This window comes from Esox lucius, chromosome 3 (assembly GCF_011004845.1).
Source record: "Esox lucius isolate fEsoLuc1 chromosome 3, fEsoLuc1.pri, whole genome shotgun sequence".
NCBI lineage: Eukaryota > Metazoa > Chordata > Actinopteri > Esociformes > Esocidae > Esox > Esox lucius.
The window spans coordinates 33551345-33571634 of NC_047571.1; the positions used below are offsets into that span (position 1 = coordinate 33551345).

At 42.3% G+C, this 20290-nt stretch overlaps 2 protein-coding genes and 1 long non-coding RNA gene across 17 annotated transcripts in view; 1 reads left to right on the forward strand and 2 right to left on the reverse strand.

Annotated features, from left to right (window-relative positions):
• Positions 1 to 10188, reverse strand: part of ankrd12 (ankyrin repeat domain 12) — a 34928-nt gene extending 24740 nt beyond the window's left edge. For 9 of the 11 annotated variants that reach the window (XM_013133358.4, XM_013133356.4, XM_013133363.4 and 6 more), the window contains exon 1: positions 10060 to 10188. The gene's annotated coding sequence lies outside the window, so the exon portion shown is untranslated. Of the gene's footprint in view, positions 1 to 4991; positions 5060 to 10048 lie in introns of all 11 variants that reach the window. The other 2 variants (XM_013133354.4, XM_013133353.4) reach the window with 2 other exon arrangements.
• Positions 10189 to 10244: 56 nt separating this feature from the next.
• LOC105025332 lies at positions 10245 to 13748 on the forward strand. Of its 3 annotated transcripts, none has more exons than XR_829119.3 (4): positions 10245 to 10341; positions 10513 to 10618; positions 12482 to 12608; positions 12869 to 13748. It is a non-coding gene; the product is annotated as an uncharacterized LOC105025332 (long non-coding RNA). The 3 variants fall into 3 exon arrangements; XR_004575396.1 differs by having other exon boundaries at positions 10304 to 10341; positions 10506 to 10618; XR_002196280.2 differs by having other exon boundaries at positions 10313 to 10618.
• On the reverse strand, positions 12391 to 19035 carry ndufv2 (NADH:ubiquinone oxidoreductase core subunit V2). 3 transcript variants are annotated; one of them, XM_020040857.2, is made up of 9 exons: positions 19011 to 19035; positions 18354 to 18496; positions 17648 to 17710; positions 15847 to 15909; positions 15541 to 15657; positions 15239 to 15407; positions 14196 to 14305; positions 12907 to 12983; positions 12391 to 12579 (listed from the first exon to the last, which is right to left on the reverse strand). In XM_020040857.2, the coding sequence occupies exons 1-9, from the start codon at positions 19018 to 19020 to the stop codon at positions 12486 to 12488; spliced, it is 846 nt and encodes a 281-aa protein (XP_019896416.2). In that variant the 5' UTR covers positions 19021 to 19035; the 3' UTR covers positions 12391 to 12485.
• Between the last annotated feature and the right edge of the window lie 1255 nt (positions 19036 to 20290).

The window sequence follows — 20290 nt, forward strand, 5'->3', positions numbered from 1 at the left end:
CGATTATTCATACCTTTTAATGGAGATGGAGGGGTTATGTAGGTTGAGTTGTAAGGTGTGAACACTTAAATATAACAGAACATTGCAGTTATGTCATCTTTTATACTGCAGGGCGATAATTCTGTTCTACATTCTCACAGTTTTTCAAACAGTGTCTGTGACTATGTTATCCAGATTTAGTTTACTTTTGATTTGCCACTTTACGTTCAAAGCTGGTCAATTTAAAAACTCCAATTTATTCAATAGATTTCAGTTCACAGCTAGGTTTATGTTAGCCAGCAAATGCTTTTCGGTGGTATCAGATGTACGACATCTCCATTAATGTTCCCGTCTGCAGAATTTGAACAGTACAAAAAAAATTTACATGATCAGTCCTGTGTCAGTTCCAGCCAGAAGGGGGTGCCGGGGGCCAGCCGAGGGGGGGGCAGTCCAGGGGGGAAACAGAGGGCCAGTCGGGGTGGGGCAGTCCTACCTACCAAGGGTCAAATTGGTCCAGTCGTAGTCTGGAGCAGAGGTTTTCAATGCAAAGCTTTTCTCATCTTGACATTTTGACATCTTACTAAATTACTAACATGCCCTGTGGAAAGTACCCAGTACTTTGCCTTCGGAACAACAAAACACTCAAATAAAACATTTCAGTTGGAAAATTAGTCGAGTATGACACTACCTAGCCAATATAGTGAAATCGTTTTGCGGTATTCCCACTTCCTTTCCATTAAGGTTCTCAGAAATGAGTCCAGGGAAAAGTTAGTCCCGGCCTAGCGCAGACCGGGTTCCTATGAGGAGAAGAACATCCTGTCATCCCTGACAACACGGAGGCATACTGTAAGCAAGGCAATCGGGTCAAGTCTGTCCATCTGTTGTAAGGAAAAGTGACATTCCTCAATCTCCGTCTAGACCTCGTGTCTATGTTTAACTGACTGGGAGTTGGCTTTATGTGACAGGGACGAGCCTTATGGACATAGAGCCCATGAGTGCCTGTCCCTAACAGACTAAAGCCTTGTAATCACAGCGCACTATGCTATAAAGTACGGTGTTTTCCAACTTTACAAACAATCACACCAGCGCAAAGCAGACTCCAAATGGGCCAAACGCGCCACAGCCATGGTGAATAGGTCACCAGGTTCCAGAATGATGTTTCAATAGAAATACGTCCCGCAACTCTGCAAAACCTCATTCAACAACGGCCGTACGGTGTTCCCCCGTCTACTCCAATCATGCCAAGAATTTAGAGAAATATTTTATCTAAAAACAGACACAGGCAGTGCAACGGAGAAGTGCCATGCAGTGTGAGGACTACAGAGGGGGCGTGGCCGTTTAAGACAGTCTATCGATACACGAAGAGCCGGACGACCAGAGCCCCGAAGATGAAATAAAACTGAACTAAATAAAAACACACAGTCCGGGGTCAGCAAGTAACTGGGATAAGGCTGCAGCCCCCAGGCGACCTGCGACCCCCACAGGGGAATGTCCAGCCGTGTAGTGACCCAACAGGGAGTTTTGGGCCTCCGTACTGCCCCCGTGTGAACAACAATACAAAGGTCGCCCCATGTTGAGGCAGCTGGTGACTACCAGGTAGCTGGGTTTGTCCTTTAAACCAGTTATAACGGGCGGATAACCGGGCCTTCCCGGTGTGACCCGTCACCTCAGTAGCATGTGTGGCACACGGTTATCTAGTCATACCACATGGCCGGCAGCCATTACCAGCCGGAGATAGACAGCTCACACACACAAGCGAGAGAGCAACGAAGGCCAGAGACAGGAGCCGTGAGAGACTTACTGCTAAACAAAAACACCCATATTCGGCTGTTGGCTCCGTTGACACACACACACACACACACACACACACACACACACACACACACACACACACACACACACACACACACACACACACACACACACACACACACACACACACACACACACACACACACACACACACACACACACACACACACACACACACACACACACACACACACACACACACACACACACACACACACACACACACACACACACACACACACACACACACACACACACACACACACACACACACACACAGCAACTGCAGTGCAGACAGTACACAGACACTTATCATAACACTTTCGTTTCCACAACCCCATTCACGCTGGAGGGCTGAGCCAAATCCGCTCCGACTGCGTATTGCAAAGGTGGCCCTGATGAACTGCCAGGAGTTGAGTAAGGGAAGTGCTGTTCTGTGAGAATTACAAAGAACTGTCAAATCCAAACTGCCCGGAGATCGCCAACTCGTCTTGTTCACTTGTCTGATCACTGAGGTTTTTGACCAGTGTCTCTCAGAACTTAAGACAAATGTCTGACTTCCTGTTGAGTTGCGCTTTGCTTTTGAGATGTGTGTGAACTAATCAAGTAGGCCAAACAAACTGACTGCAACCTAATGTTACTCAGTGCCTTGGTTTATAATAACTGATGTCATGTGAGAAAAACATGTAATGGACAACATAAGACTTAGAACATGGCACATGGATTCACCACCACCAATATCATAAAAATACGTAGGAGGCTAACTTGACCTTTGTAGGTGGAAAAGTGAAATCAAAATACAGGGGAATTTCCCCCAGAAGAGGTACTATGTATAAACTGAATAGTTCAAACACAAAAAAAAAGGGGAACTCAAGAAATGTGTAAGAAGCATGTTGTAAACACACACACTCTCTTTAGGAAGTATTCAGACCATTTGTCACATTGCACTACAGACTATATTTATAATTCATCATCTCATGAGCAGAGCATAATACAGAGCGGCCCTCGAAGAATTCAGAGCACCCAAGACATCAGCTCGACCCAAGACAACGCTGGAGCAGCTTCAGTTCCAAGTATGTGAAGGTCCTAGAGTGGCCCAAGCCCACTAAACATCTGTGGGGAACCCAGTTCACTGAATCGGACAGAGTTTGAGAGGATCTACAAGAAAGAGTGGGCGAAACGGCCCAAAATCCAGGTGTACGAAGCTGACAGGGGCATACCTAAGACGACTCAAAACGGATCCACAAAGCACTGAGACATCAGTTTGTTTTTTATCCTAATAAATCTGCACAGTGGTTAAAACAATTGCGCTTTGTCATCATGGGGTATTGTATGTGGATTGATCGCATAATTTTTTTTTAAAGATTAAGAAACCGAATCCTTTCTAAAGACACACGTTACTACAACCACACGTGGGTCTATTTTCAGTACAGCTGGTCCTCCGTCTGTAATGGAAACTGAGCACATGTCCTACCAACCGACAACTGAGGACCATGCGGTTTCAGACTGAGGAACCCAAGAAACGTGTAGGAGGCGTGTCGCCTGCGAACGAGTGTGAGTAAAGCTACTTGGGTTTCTGAGTAGCATGAGTCCCAGTACCACCACCGGAGACCACAGGACATGACATCACCCCTCCGAAGTGCTTGCCACTACATCATCCTTGTTATATGAATGAGTCCAAATGTCATCCACGCCCTCTCACAATCATCCTCAATGAATAAACGAGTCCAAATGTCATCCATGTGTTCCGGCACAGAAACAGCAGACCGCCAGGTGGAAACAGAACGTATATCAAGTAGAATGTGATCCTGCTGAAGGTCTAGATGTGTCATGTCAAATGACCGCAATTCTACCGAAGCAAGGCTCAGGCATAAATATTTCATGTAGATAGTCGAACACATGATCCTTTTGAAGTAACCACCCAGGAAAATTCTTACTCAAAAAGCTATTATTCACTTAAGGCACACTCAAAGGGCTGTTGGTGTGGAGTGCACCACACTCCTATGTGGCCAAAGTGAAGTGAGAAAAACACCAAAAACACCCACCTCAAACCTCACATATATAGTCAAACCAGTTATTGGAGGCACAAAATGTTTCATGACAGTCACACGCCCTCTGATAATTTTTCTTCTAATTATGATCTGAAAAAATTGTAAGGAAACGATTTCACTGACATTTTACATCCAGGTCAAACGTAACACATGGTTCCTTTAAAAGGTCAATATGGCACATAGAACACAGTATGTCTATATGCAGCAAACGTGACTGAAGCCCACGCCCTCATGAGTTAAAACCAAAGTAGCCCAAGGGATTCCCCCTTTATCTTATAGTTTATCTGGTTTCCCAGACCAAGACGACCATGGTGAGAAGTCAACCAGCAAGTCCTGCCTACACATTACATCATTCTACAGAAAGTTTCAGCGCCCTGACTTAACTTAATAACCCTTGACCCAATAATGTAGAGGGGACACTGGGGCTGAACCGGCCGTTCTCAAAGAATACACGGGTCGGAAACGTTCTCCTTCCTTTTTAAACATCACACATATTAAATTAATGAGAATATACGACGCCTCGGTTCCTCTTACAGCCAAGTCACTGTGGGGATGTCATCAGCGCTTGTGTTCCAAGACCTTGTCAGTACATTTGCCATGTAAACACTGATAGAGGCCAGATGATGTGGGGTGACAATATACAGGAAATATAGCAATAATTAATTAAGTAATCTGACATGCTTGTACTGTCACGAGGGAGGAAATGTTTTCACCGGGTGGGCCATTCTCTGGGCTTCTACTAGTAGTAAAATAAACCTACTGGCCTAGGTAGTCATCCACCCAACCCAACCGATCTAGGTAGTCATCCATGTACCCCTACTGATATAGAAGTCATCCACCCATCCCTACTGATACAGAAGTCATCCACCCAATCCTACCGATCTAGGTAGTCATCCATGTACCCCTACCGACCTAGGTAGTCATCCATGTACCCCTACCGACCTAGGTAGTCATCCACCCAACCCTACCGACCTAGGTAGTCATCCACCCAACCCTACTGATACAGAAGTCATCCACCTAACCTTACTGATCGGCAAAGTCAATCAATAACAGTTTTGGACAAAGCAGCCACTGGTAGTAGACCACTCTAACAGGCCTATTAATCCAGCCATGCATGCACGTACGTATTCAGCTCAGTCAAGCATTTACCTGTGCAGGTTAGTGTAACAGCACGATCCCACCCTCCGAGTTAGACAGCCTCTCGCACACCATGGCACCTGCGGTATCAAACCACCAACGGAAAGAGCATTTTGTAACCAGGTTAGGGAGTAAACGATCGTAAATACGATGAGGAAAAGTGCGAGCAGGTCACCACCAGCGGAATAATAATGTGATCGTTCTGAAACGACCGACATAGAGCCTCGATGAGCAAACGTTGTTATAGAAGGCTCACTCGTACGCTAACATATTAGCGCTATCAAAACACCAACAACAGCAAAAGCTTTTAACAGAAATTACACACAGTCTACAATATTAACCCTTCTATCCTACTCAACAAAATCTGGAAAAAAGCTTTTGATTGATAAAAACTCAGTACTCCCAAAACCCGATCAGTGGGTTCTGGACTTCAGTTCCAGGTAAAGAGGGATATCTGACATCTGATGAGCAACAAAGACATTCAGTGGATGAGATTCTCTAAAGTGACTCCGTCACGCAAGCACACGTTCTACGTGCGACTCGTCAGGGAAATTGAAACACCATCGGCAGTGCCAGAGAAAGGCTGGCACCAACCCAGCTATGTATGAAAGCCACTCTCCTTATAAGGCCTTGACTAGAAATGCTGCTTATCAATTATTTTAAATCATATCAGCAGATTATTATTTTTTTTTTATATAAATAAAAGCCATTCATAATGAACGACCTAGAAATGTATCAGTTGGCCAGAAAACATCACAAATAACAGATTCAAATACATTTTCCAGGAAATACGTCCAACCATCTCAAGAACTTCGCTAGCTATTACCAAAAGAGTCCTGACCTGTACACAGGACTAGACGAGAGGTTAGTAGGTCACTATACTATAAAATGTGAGGTTATTATTAAATAGCAAGTCACAGCCACCATCTCTATGGAAGTTAAACTGCAGGTTATTCTCCAAAATGGAGGGACTCGGGTCCTCTCTGACGAGTTCCATGGAATATTGAAACTGAGTGACAGTTTAAATTGTGGATTACAGCGCAATATACTTAACACCAGTTCTACTCTAATGCTGATCATTGTACGGTAGGAACCAGAAGAGACTCAGAGTTTAGCTCGGGGCGCCCTTGCCTGAAATGTTTGTGAGATGTGATGTTTTGCGGTACAAGAACTAGGCAATAAGATGTGATTGAGTGGTGCTGTAATCAGCATACTCAACCACGACCAAGGTCGACAATTCAGTGGTTTTCAAACGATAAGCATTTTTTTCCGACCCACTTTCTCAAAATGACAAAATCAAAACCAAACTTAAATTCTCAAGATGCACCGTATTCCTATTATTAGTTGCAGCATTAACAGAAAGCAAATTACCTGAATGCATATTAATTATTATTATTATTCAGTAATTTTCTCAATATGTAAAGAATACAGATGAGCTGGTCCCCCTCCCCCCAGTCAGGTGTGCAGGATGAGAGACAAACACACACCAGCTGCAGAGTTCAGTATGTTTCATTGCTTTGCCTTCATCATTACCAGAGTAGAAAACCCCACAGCACTAAAACTTGGGAGAAGTAGTCGCCTGTACACTGAGACTCATACATGGCCCTTTCAGTCCCACGGAGGGAGTGCCGCTATAGCAAAATGCGCACTGTGCTACATCGTTAAACCACCTGCACGGGGTGAGTGGACCCAGCAGTGGTGCGGTCCATCGTTAAACCACCTGCACGGGGTGAGTGGACCCAGCAGTGGTGCGGTCCATCATTAAACCACCTGCACGGGGTGAGTGGACCCAGCAGTGGTGCGGTCCATCGTTAAACCACCTGCACGGGGTGAGTGGACCCAGCAGTGGTGCGGTCCATCGTTAAACCACCTGCACGGGGTGAGTGGACCCAGCAGTGGTGCGGTCCATCGTTAAACCACCTGCACAGGGTGAGTGGACCCAGCAGTGGTGCGGTCCATCATTAAACCATCTGCACGGGGTGAGTGGACCCAGCAGTGGTGCGGTCCATCATTAAACCGGTCCATCCCGGCGGCTTGGAATGCCCGCGTTCATTCCGGCTAATGACGCCGTTTGAAAACTTCCAGGCTTCACATAGAGTCTGCAGACGTTCTGTGTTGCGGTAGTAGTGTATAGCGTTCTATCGGTAGATTAATTCACAAAGCAGGTTTCCATTCATGCCCTTCTATTAGCCCTTCATAATGATGGCCCGTTCTTTTCCTTTGACAATTTGGGTTTTAATATTAACATTCGGTTAGGACCTTTTTCAAGAAATGTTACATGAGCAGTATCAGTTATTTTTACAGGCATATTACCTGGAAACAGCTCTCTATAACGGTTTTTCACAATCACCATGACCCAAAATATATCTGGGCACAGTAGCTCCACAAACCTTTTCAGTAAGACAAGGAATTACTGTGAAGTAACTATCAGATGACGCCTAAGCAGACAGTAAAAGAAAGTCTACGGGCTGCCTTTGAAGTAGGCTAACTCTCCAATCTTAAACCACTGAACCTGGGCATCCATTAAAGTCAAATAATTCAAACTTGGCCAACGGAACATGGGCAACAACAACAATCTAAACTAACAGTGCTAATCAAGCCCAGACAACAATAGAGAGGCCATTTGTACGATTTATACAACATAAACGCAGATAAATGGTAATTATAAAATAAAGGGTATTAGGGAAATTTTTATTGGAAATGTAATACCTTCCAAATACTGGGTTATTGTTGGCAAACTGACCCTCTGGTCTGGCGACTTCCAGGTGATTTTTCTCTTTATTTTTCATCCAGTCTTTTTGCGTTGCCTAAAATCTCCAGAAATGCTCCCCGTAAGTAGCTAGCTATACAGTACTAGTAGCAAGCTACCAACAATTTATTTCAGTCCGGCAACACAATAACCTGGAGAAAGGATACAAAGTGTTAAGTTCACTCGGTTATTGATAATTAAAAAAAAACAGGTGGGATAGGCTATAAAAACAATCCCAAACCAAATTATGTAGTTGACGGTTGTTATACAGTCTAGCATTAAAGCTAACTAGAGTTGTAAATAATTGTTTTGCCTTTTCCCTTGTAGATGCTAAGAAGAACTCAACCCCTTCTCCTGGAACTATTCACATTCGGGAGAAATACTGCGTAGAAGTCAGTTAGTTCTGAGAACCATGTCATGTTTTGTTGAATGGTAGCGGCTCCTGCTGCAAGTCGGCCAGTCTCCTCAGTGCCAGTTCAATTGCTTTCATTTTGCATTGCCACTTGGCATTTTTCTGTTAGCAAAGCAGTCACAATAAAATCTAAATATTTTTTACGTGCGAGCCTTTCTCACACCACTCACTATTTGTGCAAGGTCTACCTTGGGGAGTTGGCGTTCCACATGCTCGTCTTCCATTATTTTACCCAGGTAAGCTTACACAGAACACACGCATTACATTCATTCACCTTTTTGACATGTAAACTTTTATGTGGCAAGCAGCTGGGAGAGGCAGAATAATTAAAGCAGAGTAATCTCATTCCCGGAAACTTTCGCCCAAATGTGCTGTGCAATAACGCGTGGACTAGGTTGACAGCAAAGCAGTTTATGGGAAAATAAATCAGCAGGGCTGACTTCTATCTAGTAGGATAATGTCTACATTTTCCTCTCATGGGGCAGGGACTGTTGGCGACCCAATTTAAATCTCCCACGACCCACCCATGGGTCGAGACCCAGACGTTAAAAAAAACCCCAATGTAATTCACTTATTTGTCACAAGCATGTCCATTAATTATGGCATGCTTGAAACATTATCTATTAAGTATTAAGGCTAAGAAAGGTTTATCGAAATTGAAGTAAATATATAAAAATAAATCTACCATATTCATTGAAATTGCAGCCTCACTGAGAAAATCGCGAGGTTTCAATTGTGACCTGAAATGCACTGTAATAAGCCTGCATTCAAAATACTGCAACTGCATCGGAAGGCAGAAATGACATCGCCCTTGATATGATATTTCATCATGCTTCTTGGAAACAGTTCATTGTGGCTCTAACGTGGCAACAATGATTGAAAATGTCTTTCTTTCGTCACCGTCTAGAATGAAACCGACACATTAACTAATGTTTAGCTAGACGTGCGCAATGGTGTCGGTATTTTTGTGCAGCTAACTAGGATTTTTGGTGAATGCATTTGAATACGTCCTTTAGACAAAAGGTTTCCAGAGCGAAGGACGGTCAAAGCAGTCACAGGCAGAGCTTTGTATATAAGCCAAGACAACACACCCCCAAAACGTAGGCTAGCTGCAGCTGTGTTCAGATAGCTAATGCGTTTCACTGTGCAATGGCATTTCAAATAGAAAATAAGAATCATTGTTACAATAATAGAGGCTCATGCAGAGCCTCTAATATGTATATATATACACTTGTATCTTTAAAAGGATACACAGAAATGTAGCTAATAAGCTAGACAGTGTAATGTCACCCAACGTTACATGGCTTTCAGAGAATAGCATGCTTACGTACGTTGGGCGCTAAAATTATTGTAATGTGAACTAGCTAGAACAAGGTATCTACGTTATGTGACTCAGATGGATGCCTAGCGAACATTTGATGGCAAATGATATGCAGCATTTTGTTCAGAAAAAAATTAGAAAAAATTGACATCTTAAAGCGTACACGTTACGAGAACAAAAACAATCCCGTACAGACAAAAGCCCGCTGAGGCGAATGCCTTATCACCGTATCGCCCTCCGCTGTGCTAAGTTAGCCAACTACGCTATGCACATGAAGCTAGCTAACTAGCCAGTTTGTCACCCAGCTTTGCCCTCGACACAGCCGCGCACGTTAGAATTATACATTCTGTTGGCAAAAAAAAAAAAACACTAAAATACATGCTGTAACTAAATACTGTACACATGTAATAGTAGTGTATCTAAAGCACGTTACATTAAACTAAAACCCCACGCAGTGTTATAAACATTCAATTTAAGAATGCTGTTACGTCAAAGTTAGCGAGCTTGCTAGGTCTCCAACTAGCCAGATGGCTAACTGGGTTTTTCCTATGATCACGGGGAATTAAAAAAAACTACACAAATCGTACTTTCTGCTTACCGTTCCAATGCTTTTCAGTATCCACCTGCTCATTCGTGTTAAACCATGAACATAATCTACGTAACCTAAACAGAAATCTCCTAATAATTTAACATTAACAGTAGCCTACGGCTGTGTGACGTCTCTCTCCAGTTTATTGCTGGTTTGAAAACATCCCCAGTCGTCCGTCGTCTCCAAGAAAAACCCAGCAAAACATGCTAACGTCGATCCCATTGGCGGAGAGTTGTCATGTGATCACTTGAGCCCTGCCGAGCTTAAAAAGGTCTACGTCTGCTGGAATGGGTATGTCAAGCTATATGTTTACCTTATTTAAATCTCTTTCCGAAACGGACAGGAAAGTTTTGACCCCATAAAAAGATTCGTTAGAATAGAGTGTACATTTATGGTGGTGGTTTAGTCAGGTTATAGACGCCGAATATTAAGTACTTTGCTTGTGAACTTTGGAGAGCACAGGAAAGGAAGAGTTGGTGACGCTTGGAGCTTGACGTCATCTTTTCCGCTGGTCTCTGCGGCCAGTGGGAATGTTCTCGAACATGTCGGATGAAGAAATGACACAGAGGTAATCTATCTATAAACAGAGAGGTTACGCGTAAACGTATATTATTTAGTTGAATTTCAACTGCAGTTACCTTAACGCATATACATGTACTACATATGTCCATACCGACTGTGTTGCATCATTCCTGCCGTTCTATCTACATTGGGATTGTTGTGGCGCAGTGATATTTGCATTATGTGGGTATTGAAGCGCATGCGTGGTGAGATATTATGTTGCAGAAGAGAAAATCACGAGAGGAAAATCTTAATGGGGGGAGGGGCATTGGCTAGACACCGTGGCTAGCCGTCAGGGATTGAATGGAGATGACAGAGGCAGTCGCAACACTGGGGCCTTTGTGGGGATACGTTTGTTAGGTTATCGTAGAGATGCTACCAAACTACTTTGAACAGAGCATTGCATCATGTCTGCTACGCAGATATGTATCATATCACTGCATCGTAGCTGCTACGCTTGCAAACTGTGTTTACGCCACATTTCACTGCGTATTTAGAAGCTGCACACGTTATATTCTATCTGCATTTTACCCCCAGTGTCCTTGCTCTGAAGAATGAAATGAGTCCGTTATAATTGGTTGATTTGCTGTGTGACAAACGTGGCTGTTGTCGAGGATTCAATTATTTCATATTGCAGCTGTTTTAATGAGAACATTTAATTGTGAATACTTCAATAGTTTCTTGTGCTGTGATAGTGTTTTCAATAAATGATATATCCAATATAAACACTGCTTTATGTATGAACAATTGTCTCTTTCAGTTGCGAAGACATCTATGTCCAGTTCTAGTGGACAACTAACTAGATCAACTGCTTGGTGTACACACACACACACCCACACACACCCTTTGTGACCTTTCTAATTATATTATGGATGACTCACTGAACTGGACTGTTCTTATCTCGAATAGGTGTACGTCTTTGAGCGTGATCTCCTTAAAGTGTACATTTTGCATAAAAAGGTATTCTTTTAATCTGTTGATCCCCCCACATACCTTTTGATGTTGCAGTTTCTACTTGTTTTGTACTTTGTCCACATTGAGTATAAGGAGTGAACTCTTTTTTTACTGAAAAGTAGGAAGGGCCATAGCATTAGGAATTACAATACCAAAAAAAAGACAGGAACCCTCTTATGACAGTGTGAGAGGTCAGCCCATTTATTAACGTCAGATGGCATCATTGCGTACATGGAAGTGTCTCGAGGAGCCGTGCAAGACCGTCAGGTCAGCCATGTTGGCTAGGGAGTTGCCATTTCGTCACATTCTAGAACTCTGAGGGATTGAAACACCCTTTTATTTATTTATCATTAACTCCATGGGGATGGCACTCCACAGTGTTTGTGAGCTACTGGACCCTTTTTGAGCTCCACTGGCATATACAGATTGACTTGTATGGAATGATATCCCAAATACGTTTCGAAACGTGCCTCTAGGCCCAGTTTCTCAGACCGTTTTCCAGGGGCCTTATTACAGAAGAATGCTCATATTTTATTTTAAATAACGACTGTTCTGCTTTGTGTACCTCAGTGTTGGATGTGTTGTTATGAATTGTTGCATGTAGTTTTACATTGAGTTCAGCAGTGACTGAGACATTGGGTTGAGTGAGAATGTTACTTCCCATGTACTACTTTACCTTTGAACCAGAATCCTGTGGACACCTAAGTGGTTTCATATTATACCGTAGGCCTCTGTAAATCAAACATTTAGCCTCTTTATCTTTAGGCCAAAGTAGACAGCACAGACAGTGCATTAGAACAGGGAGATGGCATCAGACACCAAAAACACAGTTAAAAGGGCATTTTATTTACATACACTTCAGCATGCCAGTGGAGGTCAGGTCTTTATAAAGGTCTTACAGGTTCTCTTTCTGCAGGTCTTTATAAATCAGCTCTGACACCAAAGCCAGGTCCTGGTGGAGGCTCAGTCAGAGATGTCAGTCCACCTGCAGGCTCGCAGGAGAAACGTCCGTTCCTGGAAGAAAAATAACCACTATTACACAAGTAATATAGCACAAATGTTCAACTACATTTAATTAATCTCCGGCACCAACATTTCTCAAAAAAATATAAAAAGATGCATGTACATTAAAATAAATCAAATGGAATACATATATACACTAGAAACACATTTGCTCAGATCTCTACTAATTCTTAGCTTGATTTAATTATTGACTGTTTGAATTGCTTAAATGTTTGGTGCAATTCTCCTTAGTGGGTGAATTCAACCCGGCAGTAACTGACTGTATCCCTTGGAACTGGAGGTTTCAGGTTTGTGGTGAATGTGTGGAGGGTTAAATACCTGGGCCCAGGTGGAGGGATTTTCCCAGCCTTCAGCTCATCTATGATCTTATCCATGTCTTTGGGAGTCAGGTCCTCCTGGACACAAGAGGGCAGCAACAAGTCAGAATTCAACTGGTTCAGAACTCTGCCACTCGTTTCATCACTAGAACATCATCTATTAATCACATCACTCCTGTTCTTCAGCAGCTACATTGGATCCCAGTAAAATGCCGCATTGATTTTAAGATTCTGCTCCTCACCTTCAAGACCTTTCACCACCTCACTCCTCTGTACCTCACTGACCTCCTTCATATCAACATACCCACCCGTACTCTCAGATCTTCTCCTTCTATTCACCTCACTGTACCTCCTTCATATCAACATATCCACCCGTACTCTCAGGTCTTCTCCTTCTATTCACCTCACTGTACCTCCTTCATATCAACATATCCACCCGTACTCTCAGGCCTTCTCCTTCTATTCACCTCACTGTACCTCCTTCATATCAACATACCCACCCGTACTCTCAGGTCTTCTATTCACCTCACTGTACCTCCTGCCCGTTTGACCACTATGGGGTTTAGAGCCTTCAGCCGCTCTGCCCCTCGCCTCTGGAATTCTCTTCCAGCAGACATCCGTAACATTAACTTGCTTTCCATTTTCAAAACCCTTTTGAAACTCATCTTTTCACACTGGCATATCTAACATGATCACTTTTCATCTGCTTATAGCTATGTTCATCATCACGATTCATCTGCTTTTAGAATTGCTCTGTTTGTTTTTATCTTTGTGATTTGTGTCTTGTATGGTGACCTTTAGTGCTTAGAAAGGCACCTAAAAATAAAATATTATTTACTACTACTACAACAATCACACATGGTCCCTGACGGAACACGTTTAATACATTTAGCAGAATATGATTGTCATGATCACATGGCTGTACAATGACCTGCACAGGTGTCTAGTCACATGGTTAACGTAACGTAACATTCCAGTCATCTAGCACACCTGCTTATCCAGAACAACTGACCAAAGCAGTGTGCTAAATGCCTTGCTTTGGCTCCAGGATTCAAGTGCTCTATATGAAAGTGCAATTTTTGCCAAGTGCTGATCTAATTAAGGTGCTGTGTAGAACAGTGTCTGCTTATTAAGTCAAACCCTTATGTGTACAGTGATAGTTCCACTCAAACTTAAATAATTTGCGTGTGTGTATGTTTAAAAAAAAATATTAAAGAAACAAAGAAGAAACAAAAAGAATAGCTTGTAGAAGATTATTGAACCGTGCATCTTGGTCAAAATGCCACTCACATAGTAGTTGTCATTGATCTGGACCATTGGGGCGTTAACACAGGCCCCGAGACACTCCACCTCGATTAGGGAGAACATCTTGTCTGCTGTCATCCCTCCCACTTTGATGCCTGATGGAGGAGGAGATGTTTAAATGAATCAACCTATCAATCAAAGGTATTTTACACATCCATTATTACATCACCAGTTACAGCCCATTTCTATACAGAAAGCCAGACTAAAACTCCCCCCAGAAAAGCAAGCAATGTTTGTACAGAATCTCAGCGGCTGTGTCTGATCTGAGGACAGATCCACGTTGCAATAAATTGCCGGAGCGACAAAAAGCGATGTTCAACAGTTGGAGGTCATCAACTTCTGAATATTCATTAGACTGGGTAATTTAAACCCTGAATGAGGATTGGCCAAAAGCTGTGGTAGTTGGCTTCACAGACCAATACAACGCATATGATAAACCACTTTTTAAAATGTTGTAATTGGATTGTCGACAAGTTGGTAATAGTAAAACCCTGAGGGTGGTTGTGATGTATTGCCAACATTCCACAACTAACAGCTGTGTCCGGGCTCTCCATCGTACTGTACCGCTCAAGTACATCCCCTGTATGAGCAAACCCATTTTAATTAACACTTCACACTCCCCTAGCAGAGGCTACTGATCAGGATGTCAGTCAAGCCCCTGCTGACCACCATAACTAAATCATTTACCGTTTGGGGCGGCTGCTATTAATGACAGGAGTTAAAACAACGTGTTGACACGTGCAGACAACCACGTAGATGGACATGGTTGGAACTGGTAAACTGGGATCGTCACAGCCTGGTTCTGTCTGGGTTGAGCCAATCGATTGAGCCAATTAGGGTTCAGGAGATACCAAAATGTCCCGTTTCATAGAACCAGCTATCAACAATGCAGTGTATGTCCCGTTTCCCCCTTATCAGTTTCTGTATAAACATACTAAAAAAAAAAAGGAGATCAGTTTTCATCTCCGTTTCGATCTTCCTCATTAGCGAGCCGTCTGCAGGCCGAAACGGGCCAGTTGCTCCCTCACCAAGTTTGTTCTGGATGGCTTCCAGGATGCTGTTGGAGTTGCAAAGCATGCAGGGAGTTGTAGTGCAGATCTGGATGTGGTACTTCCCCACCGGCTGCCTGAGGAACATCGTGTAGAAGGTTGCTACCTCGTAGACCCTCATTGGTGGGACCTCGAGCACCTCGGCCACCTGTGACGTCGGGAGATTGAAAGTGTCGGGCAGATTGAGGTCGACACTGTGTAAGTACGGTCACTAACAAAGGACAATTGATTGTGTTTCAAAACGTCTCCTCATGATATGGATAGGGGAAGGTACTGATCACCTTGTTCATGGCTGAGATGGGGAGCCAGCCATGCTGCCTCTGGGCCAGGTCCAACACGGGGATGGTGGCTGCTTGCTTGTGTCCCTCTGGATACATACTGATAATGGCATCGATCCTCTGAGCGAACAAACAGAGGGGTCAGGTGGTGATGCGTGTTTCACGTGGTTAACTGACGGGGAAACCGAAACACCACGACACTCACACCTTACAGGTCGTCATTCCTTCCAGAATCGGTCTCTATTTTGACATTTTGAGTGACAGCCGAGATGTGCCTTTAATTCCCATAAGGCTGTGTTCTGAACTCACCTTCAGGTTGTCAGCGGTGAACTCAAAAGGTGTGTCCGGATTGTTCTCGGGTGTGTCTCTGTGCTACAGTCAGAAGAAACAAACCACATTAGCCGTTTTAAAGATAACTCATTGCGTTTCCTGGAAACACTACCTACAAGGCACCAACACTGTAAAGCCGCCAATCCTGTAAAGATAATGACTCTACATAGACCACTGACAGAGTGGTTACATGATAAAAGGAGAGATCTTCCAGGTGATTGGCCAGCTTCCTCAACCATCAGTAGTGCTGCAGTGACCAACAAAACAATGTGGGTTCTGAATGTTGCCCCCTTGTGGTTATAAATATTAATCCGCTTTAATTCTGACTACAAAAGTAAAATGGCATATTGAATTAATTCTGGCCAGCTCAATTCATCATAAGTAAGGCAGACATGACATGGTGGTAGTTTATGTGGGCAGGTCTTTGTCAAAGCTATACAGTATAAGAGTGTTATGTGACCAAGATCACAAACACTGCACCTGCGTCGTGGGACAGTTACCATAGTTACCTAGTTTCCATCACCTGAGTAAAAGCCATAACATCTGTGTGATGTTGTTTGACAAGGTTCATGCTGCGGTAAATTTTATGTAGATGGGCTGGAAACGAGAAAATGTTCACAGGTGTTCACAGAGGTCTGGCCTATTGACTGAAGGTTCTTACAGTTACAAGACTTTAATAGCCTCAGGTTGCCTTCCTTTTAAATATGGTCCAAGCTTTTTTCTGGGGACCAGGTGGTCAATTTCTAAATACTACCTTTTCAGTGTCTATTCAGGAAATGGTCTTCAAGTTTGAAGTAATTATTTTGGATTGTGTGGGTAGTTGGTCTGTTTGTTGGTAGGAATTTGAGTAAATATCTATATATACACTGGAAACAACCAATTTCAAAAAACAGAAAATCACAAGTGAAAATTATTACTAAAACCCACCATTTAACATTAAATAAACAGTCTTACAAAGACATGAGCAAACGTCAGAAAATCTCATAATATAAATTATTCCAATCAAATAAAAATTAGTTTTTTACAATTATTTTGGGAATTGTTTTCATGAAGGCAGCAGCTTAGAATGTGGGACCGATCTAGGTCACCAAAAATGTTCTTCGTTTTGTCAGCTAATATGGTCAAGATGGCACAAAAGAAGATCAAGGAGTACCACATCATTATTGCCATGAACATTACAACAATGTGTAGTTTTAATTAAAAATAAATAAAAATCAATACAATCAAAAACGTTTTCTGTTTTGCTGCTCATCTATGCCCATCCACCATGGATGACCTGAGAAATGTCATTGGTTGAGATGATTGGAAGGTTCTGAGGTTTGGAGGGGATGCCTTGATGTAAATAAGCTGAGATTCCAGACATTTATTTAATTCAAGCTATGAATTGCGTGATTTTCCTACAGCTGTGCAGAACAAACATAACTCCAAGTAAGAGTTATAAAAACCAACATTTTTGTAAGTCTCATTAGTTAGTGATGTAATAATGTTGATCCATCAACATCTCACAATCAAAGGGTGTAGTCAGATACTGTACAGAGTATGAAGATTATTTACACGTCAACAATTTCCACATTTCTTGCAGAGGCATGAAAATGTTTTCAAAAGCTTGTCTGGGTAAGCAGATCAAAAGCCTTAAGCAGTATTACATTAAGGAATAGACAGCTTACTCAGTGGCCGGTCGTTAATTAGCAGTGGTTGTGTTCAGTGACAGCCGTGGATTGTTTTTGCTTCTATTGAAAATGTTAAGGTATGAAATAGGATAATGAAAAGCAGCCCTCACCACAAAGATGCCCCCTGCTCCAGCTCTGACCGTGGACTGGTGTAGGTTCCTGACATGCCTAGCCTGAACATGGAGAGGAGAAAGAAGAAAACGCACGTTTGGCAGCCGAGATGACACTGTTCATTACGTTGGATTCTGTGACACAGCAACCAAACCACATGGATCGAAATAAACATCTTTGATGTTTGACTTCTAATACCATCAGGAAAGCATGACAATTGATGAATGCTGCGTCAGTAAACGACGAAGAAGTTGCCAGGGAGCCGCTTAACGTTACTGTAGCTAGCTAGCTAAAGAAAAGTGCATATATCGCGGTACAATAGCTAGCTTCACTGTGAACGTGCCATCTAGTCAACTAAACATTGATGATCCTTTAGCTGTGTAGCTAAACTAGACAAACATTTGACTGTCTTGTAATCTTGTTTACAATGACAAGACTATACGATCTTTGCACAAGAAAAACTTTCAATTAACAATATTGCTCATTTGTATATTTACTACTTCAAATAAGTATACATTTGGTTAGTGTAGCTATCGGTTGACTTGCTAACGTAAACTTAGCTAATCAGCCCTTTCCATTGCACTGTTAGCTAGGCCGCTTGCCCTTGTCAAGTGTCATGCAGCATAATTAATTTAATGTTCATAAAACGTAATGCATTTTAATGTATATAATTAGCTTTGCATACGAACTTTGTCATAAACATACCGTTTGGTGAACAACACTTCGAATTGTAGAAGATAAAAACATCTCCAACACGCAGTTTTGTCCCGTCAGTACACTCGTAATGGGATGACAGCAATGGCCGACATCAACAGCGATCGATTTACGATGTTCTCGATTGAGAAGGTCTGGTTTAAGTCAGACAAAAATAAACACATATCGAAATGTTCCGAAATTGTCATTGCATTATTATTTTATTTCAAAACGAATCACCGTAATGTGAAATTTGTTGGACACTAATATGTTATATTTGCCACCAGTACTTGCACGGACATATGGACGTTTTATGTATCCTCCTTTGCAGGCATCATGACAACTAGGCATGACAAACAAGCCTGGCATTTCGCAATTTTTCAACCAAGACTAAGTACATTCTTGTGGTTACACTGAGCTTCGTTACTTCTGGCTCCAGAACAGTTTATGCTGTGTAACTGTCTTCTGTGCTTACGTTTCTAATGCGCGTTTTGTGTATCATGCTATCAAAGCAATTTCAGGCAATCATGTTTTTTAATCACATCATACAGTGTTACTTCTTATTTTATTCTAGGGTAGGTACAATCAATCTGTGATTCAACGTGGGAACTTCTCAGAATTACACAATATTCTAAATTAAACAGTATTTCACAAAGTGCTACTGTTCACCGAAAATCATCCAAAGTTATTCTGCGTTGGGAGAGGACGGACATACTATAAATTATCCTGTGCTTCTGACAGCCGTTATCATTCTATTTGTTTTACTTGAGCGGGAATCAGTAAAAACAGTAACAAACTGGTGGCGGTTGCAACATGGTCCCTACCGTTTCCGTAAAAGCTGAATGATGGGGCTGAAGAAATGAAAGTACTGAAATTCACTGGTAATCAATTCCTGTCTTGCGAAATCGAAACACTTTGGGAAGTAACCTGCTAGAACATTTTCACTTACATTGGATTAAATTGAGTTTATATTTTGGTTACGGATCCGTTACAATAGTTAAAAGACGCTCATGAGGCACTTATGTAATATTTTTCAAGAATCAACGGAATAATTTTAAATTTGCATTGGTCCGTTGAAAGTGTGTATTGCGTTGTAGCCAATGGAGTAGGTCCCTTCTAAACTGTATTCAAACAAAATGATTTGCATCAGATTGAGTCAAGATATAAACAACTTCCATATTCTAAAATGTCTATTGGTTCTTGTATTCTGCCAGCAGCACTAACGATGTAGTCACAATCGTATGGTAATGACGGAATAAAAGCACGCATCAATCAATCAATCAATCAAATGTATTTATAAAGCCCTTTTTACAACAGCAGTTGTCACAAAGTGCCTTACAGAGACACCCGGCCCTAAACCCCAAGGAGAAAACAACAATAGTGTTGAATTTCAGTGGCTAGGAAAAACTCCCTAAGGTCGAATTTTAGGAAGAAACCTAGTGAGGACCCAGGCTCTGAGGGGTAACCAGTCCTCTTCTGGCTGTGCCGGGTGAGATATTAACAGTCCAATTGGAATAATAAATACATTTCTCTGGGCTAAATCCAGAGTCTATTTGATTTTAGACTAGGTCAGAAATATGACCAGGTGGACAAGTACAGGGACAGCAACGGGCCCCCCAAACCAGGTACTCCGCAGGTGTGGACCAGGACCTCATCTCCTCCTAAAATTTAAAACTGGAGGAGACTGAGAAAAGTTAGTAGTGCATTCCTCATATCCCCCAGCACAATAATATAGCAGCGTAACACCTTGGAACTGAGAATACATTTCAATGTGTATAATTCGTTCTAGAGTTAATTCTTACCAAAGCCAACTTTTATGGGGTTTTTTCTAGCAAATGCAAATAATAAGAAATTAATATTTTTAAATAAATTTTACTGAGTTAGTTCTGCCAGCCTTATGTCCTACTGCCAATCGATGCCTCATTGAACCCTTGGTAAATAATACGATC

Coding starts and splice junctions, on each gene's coding strand:
- ndufv2 (XM_020040852.2), bottom strand. CDS start 18,710: ATGCCAGGCTTGTTTGTCATGCCTAGTTGTCATGATGCCTGCAAAGGA. Junction 15,408..15,540: donor CCATCTCAGCCATGAACAAG/GTGATCAGTACC, acceptor CCGACGTCACAG/GTGGCCGAGGTGCTCGAGGT. Junction 12,580..12,906: donor ATCCCTCCACCTGGGCCCAG/GTATTTAACCCT, acceptor TTTTTCTTCCAG/GAACGGACGTTTCTCCTGCG.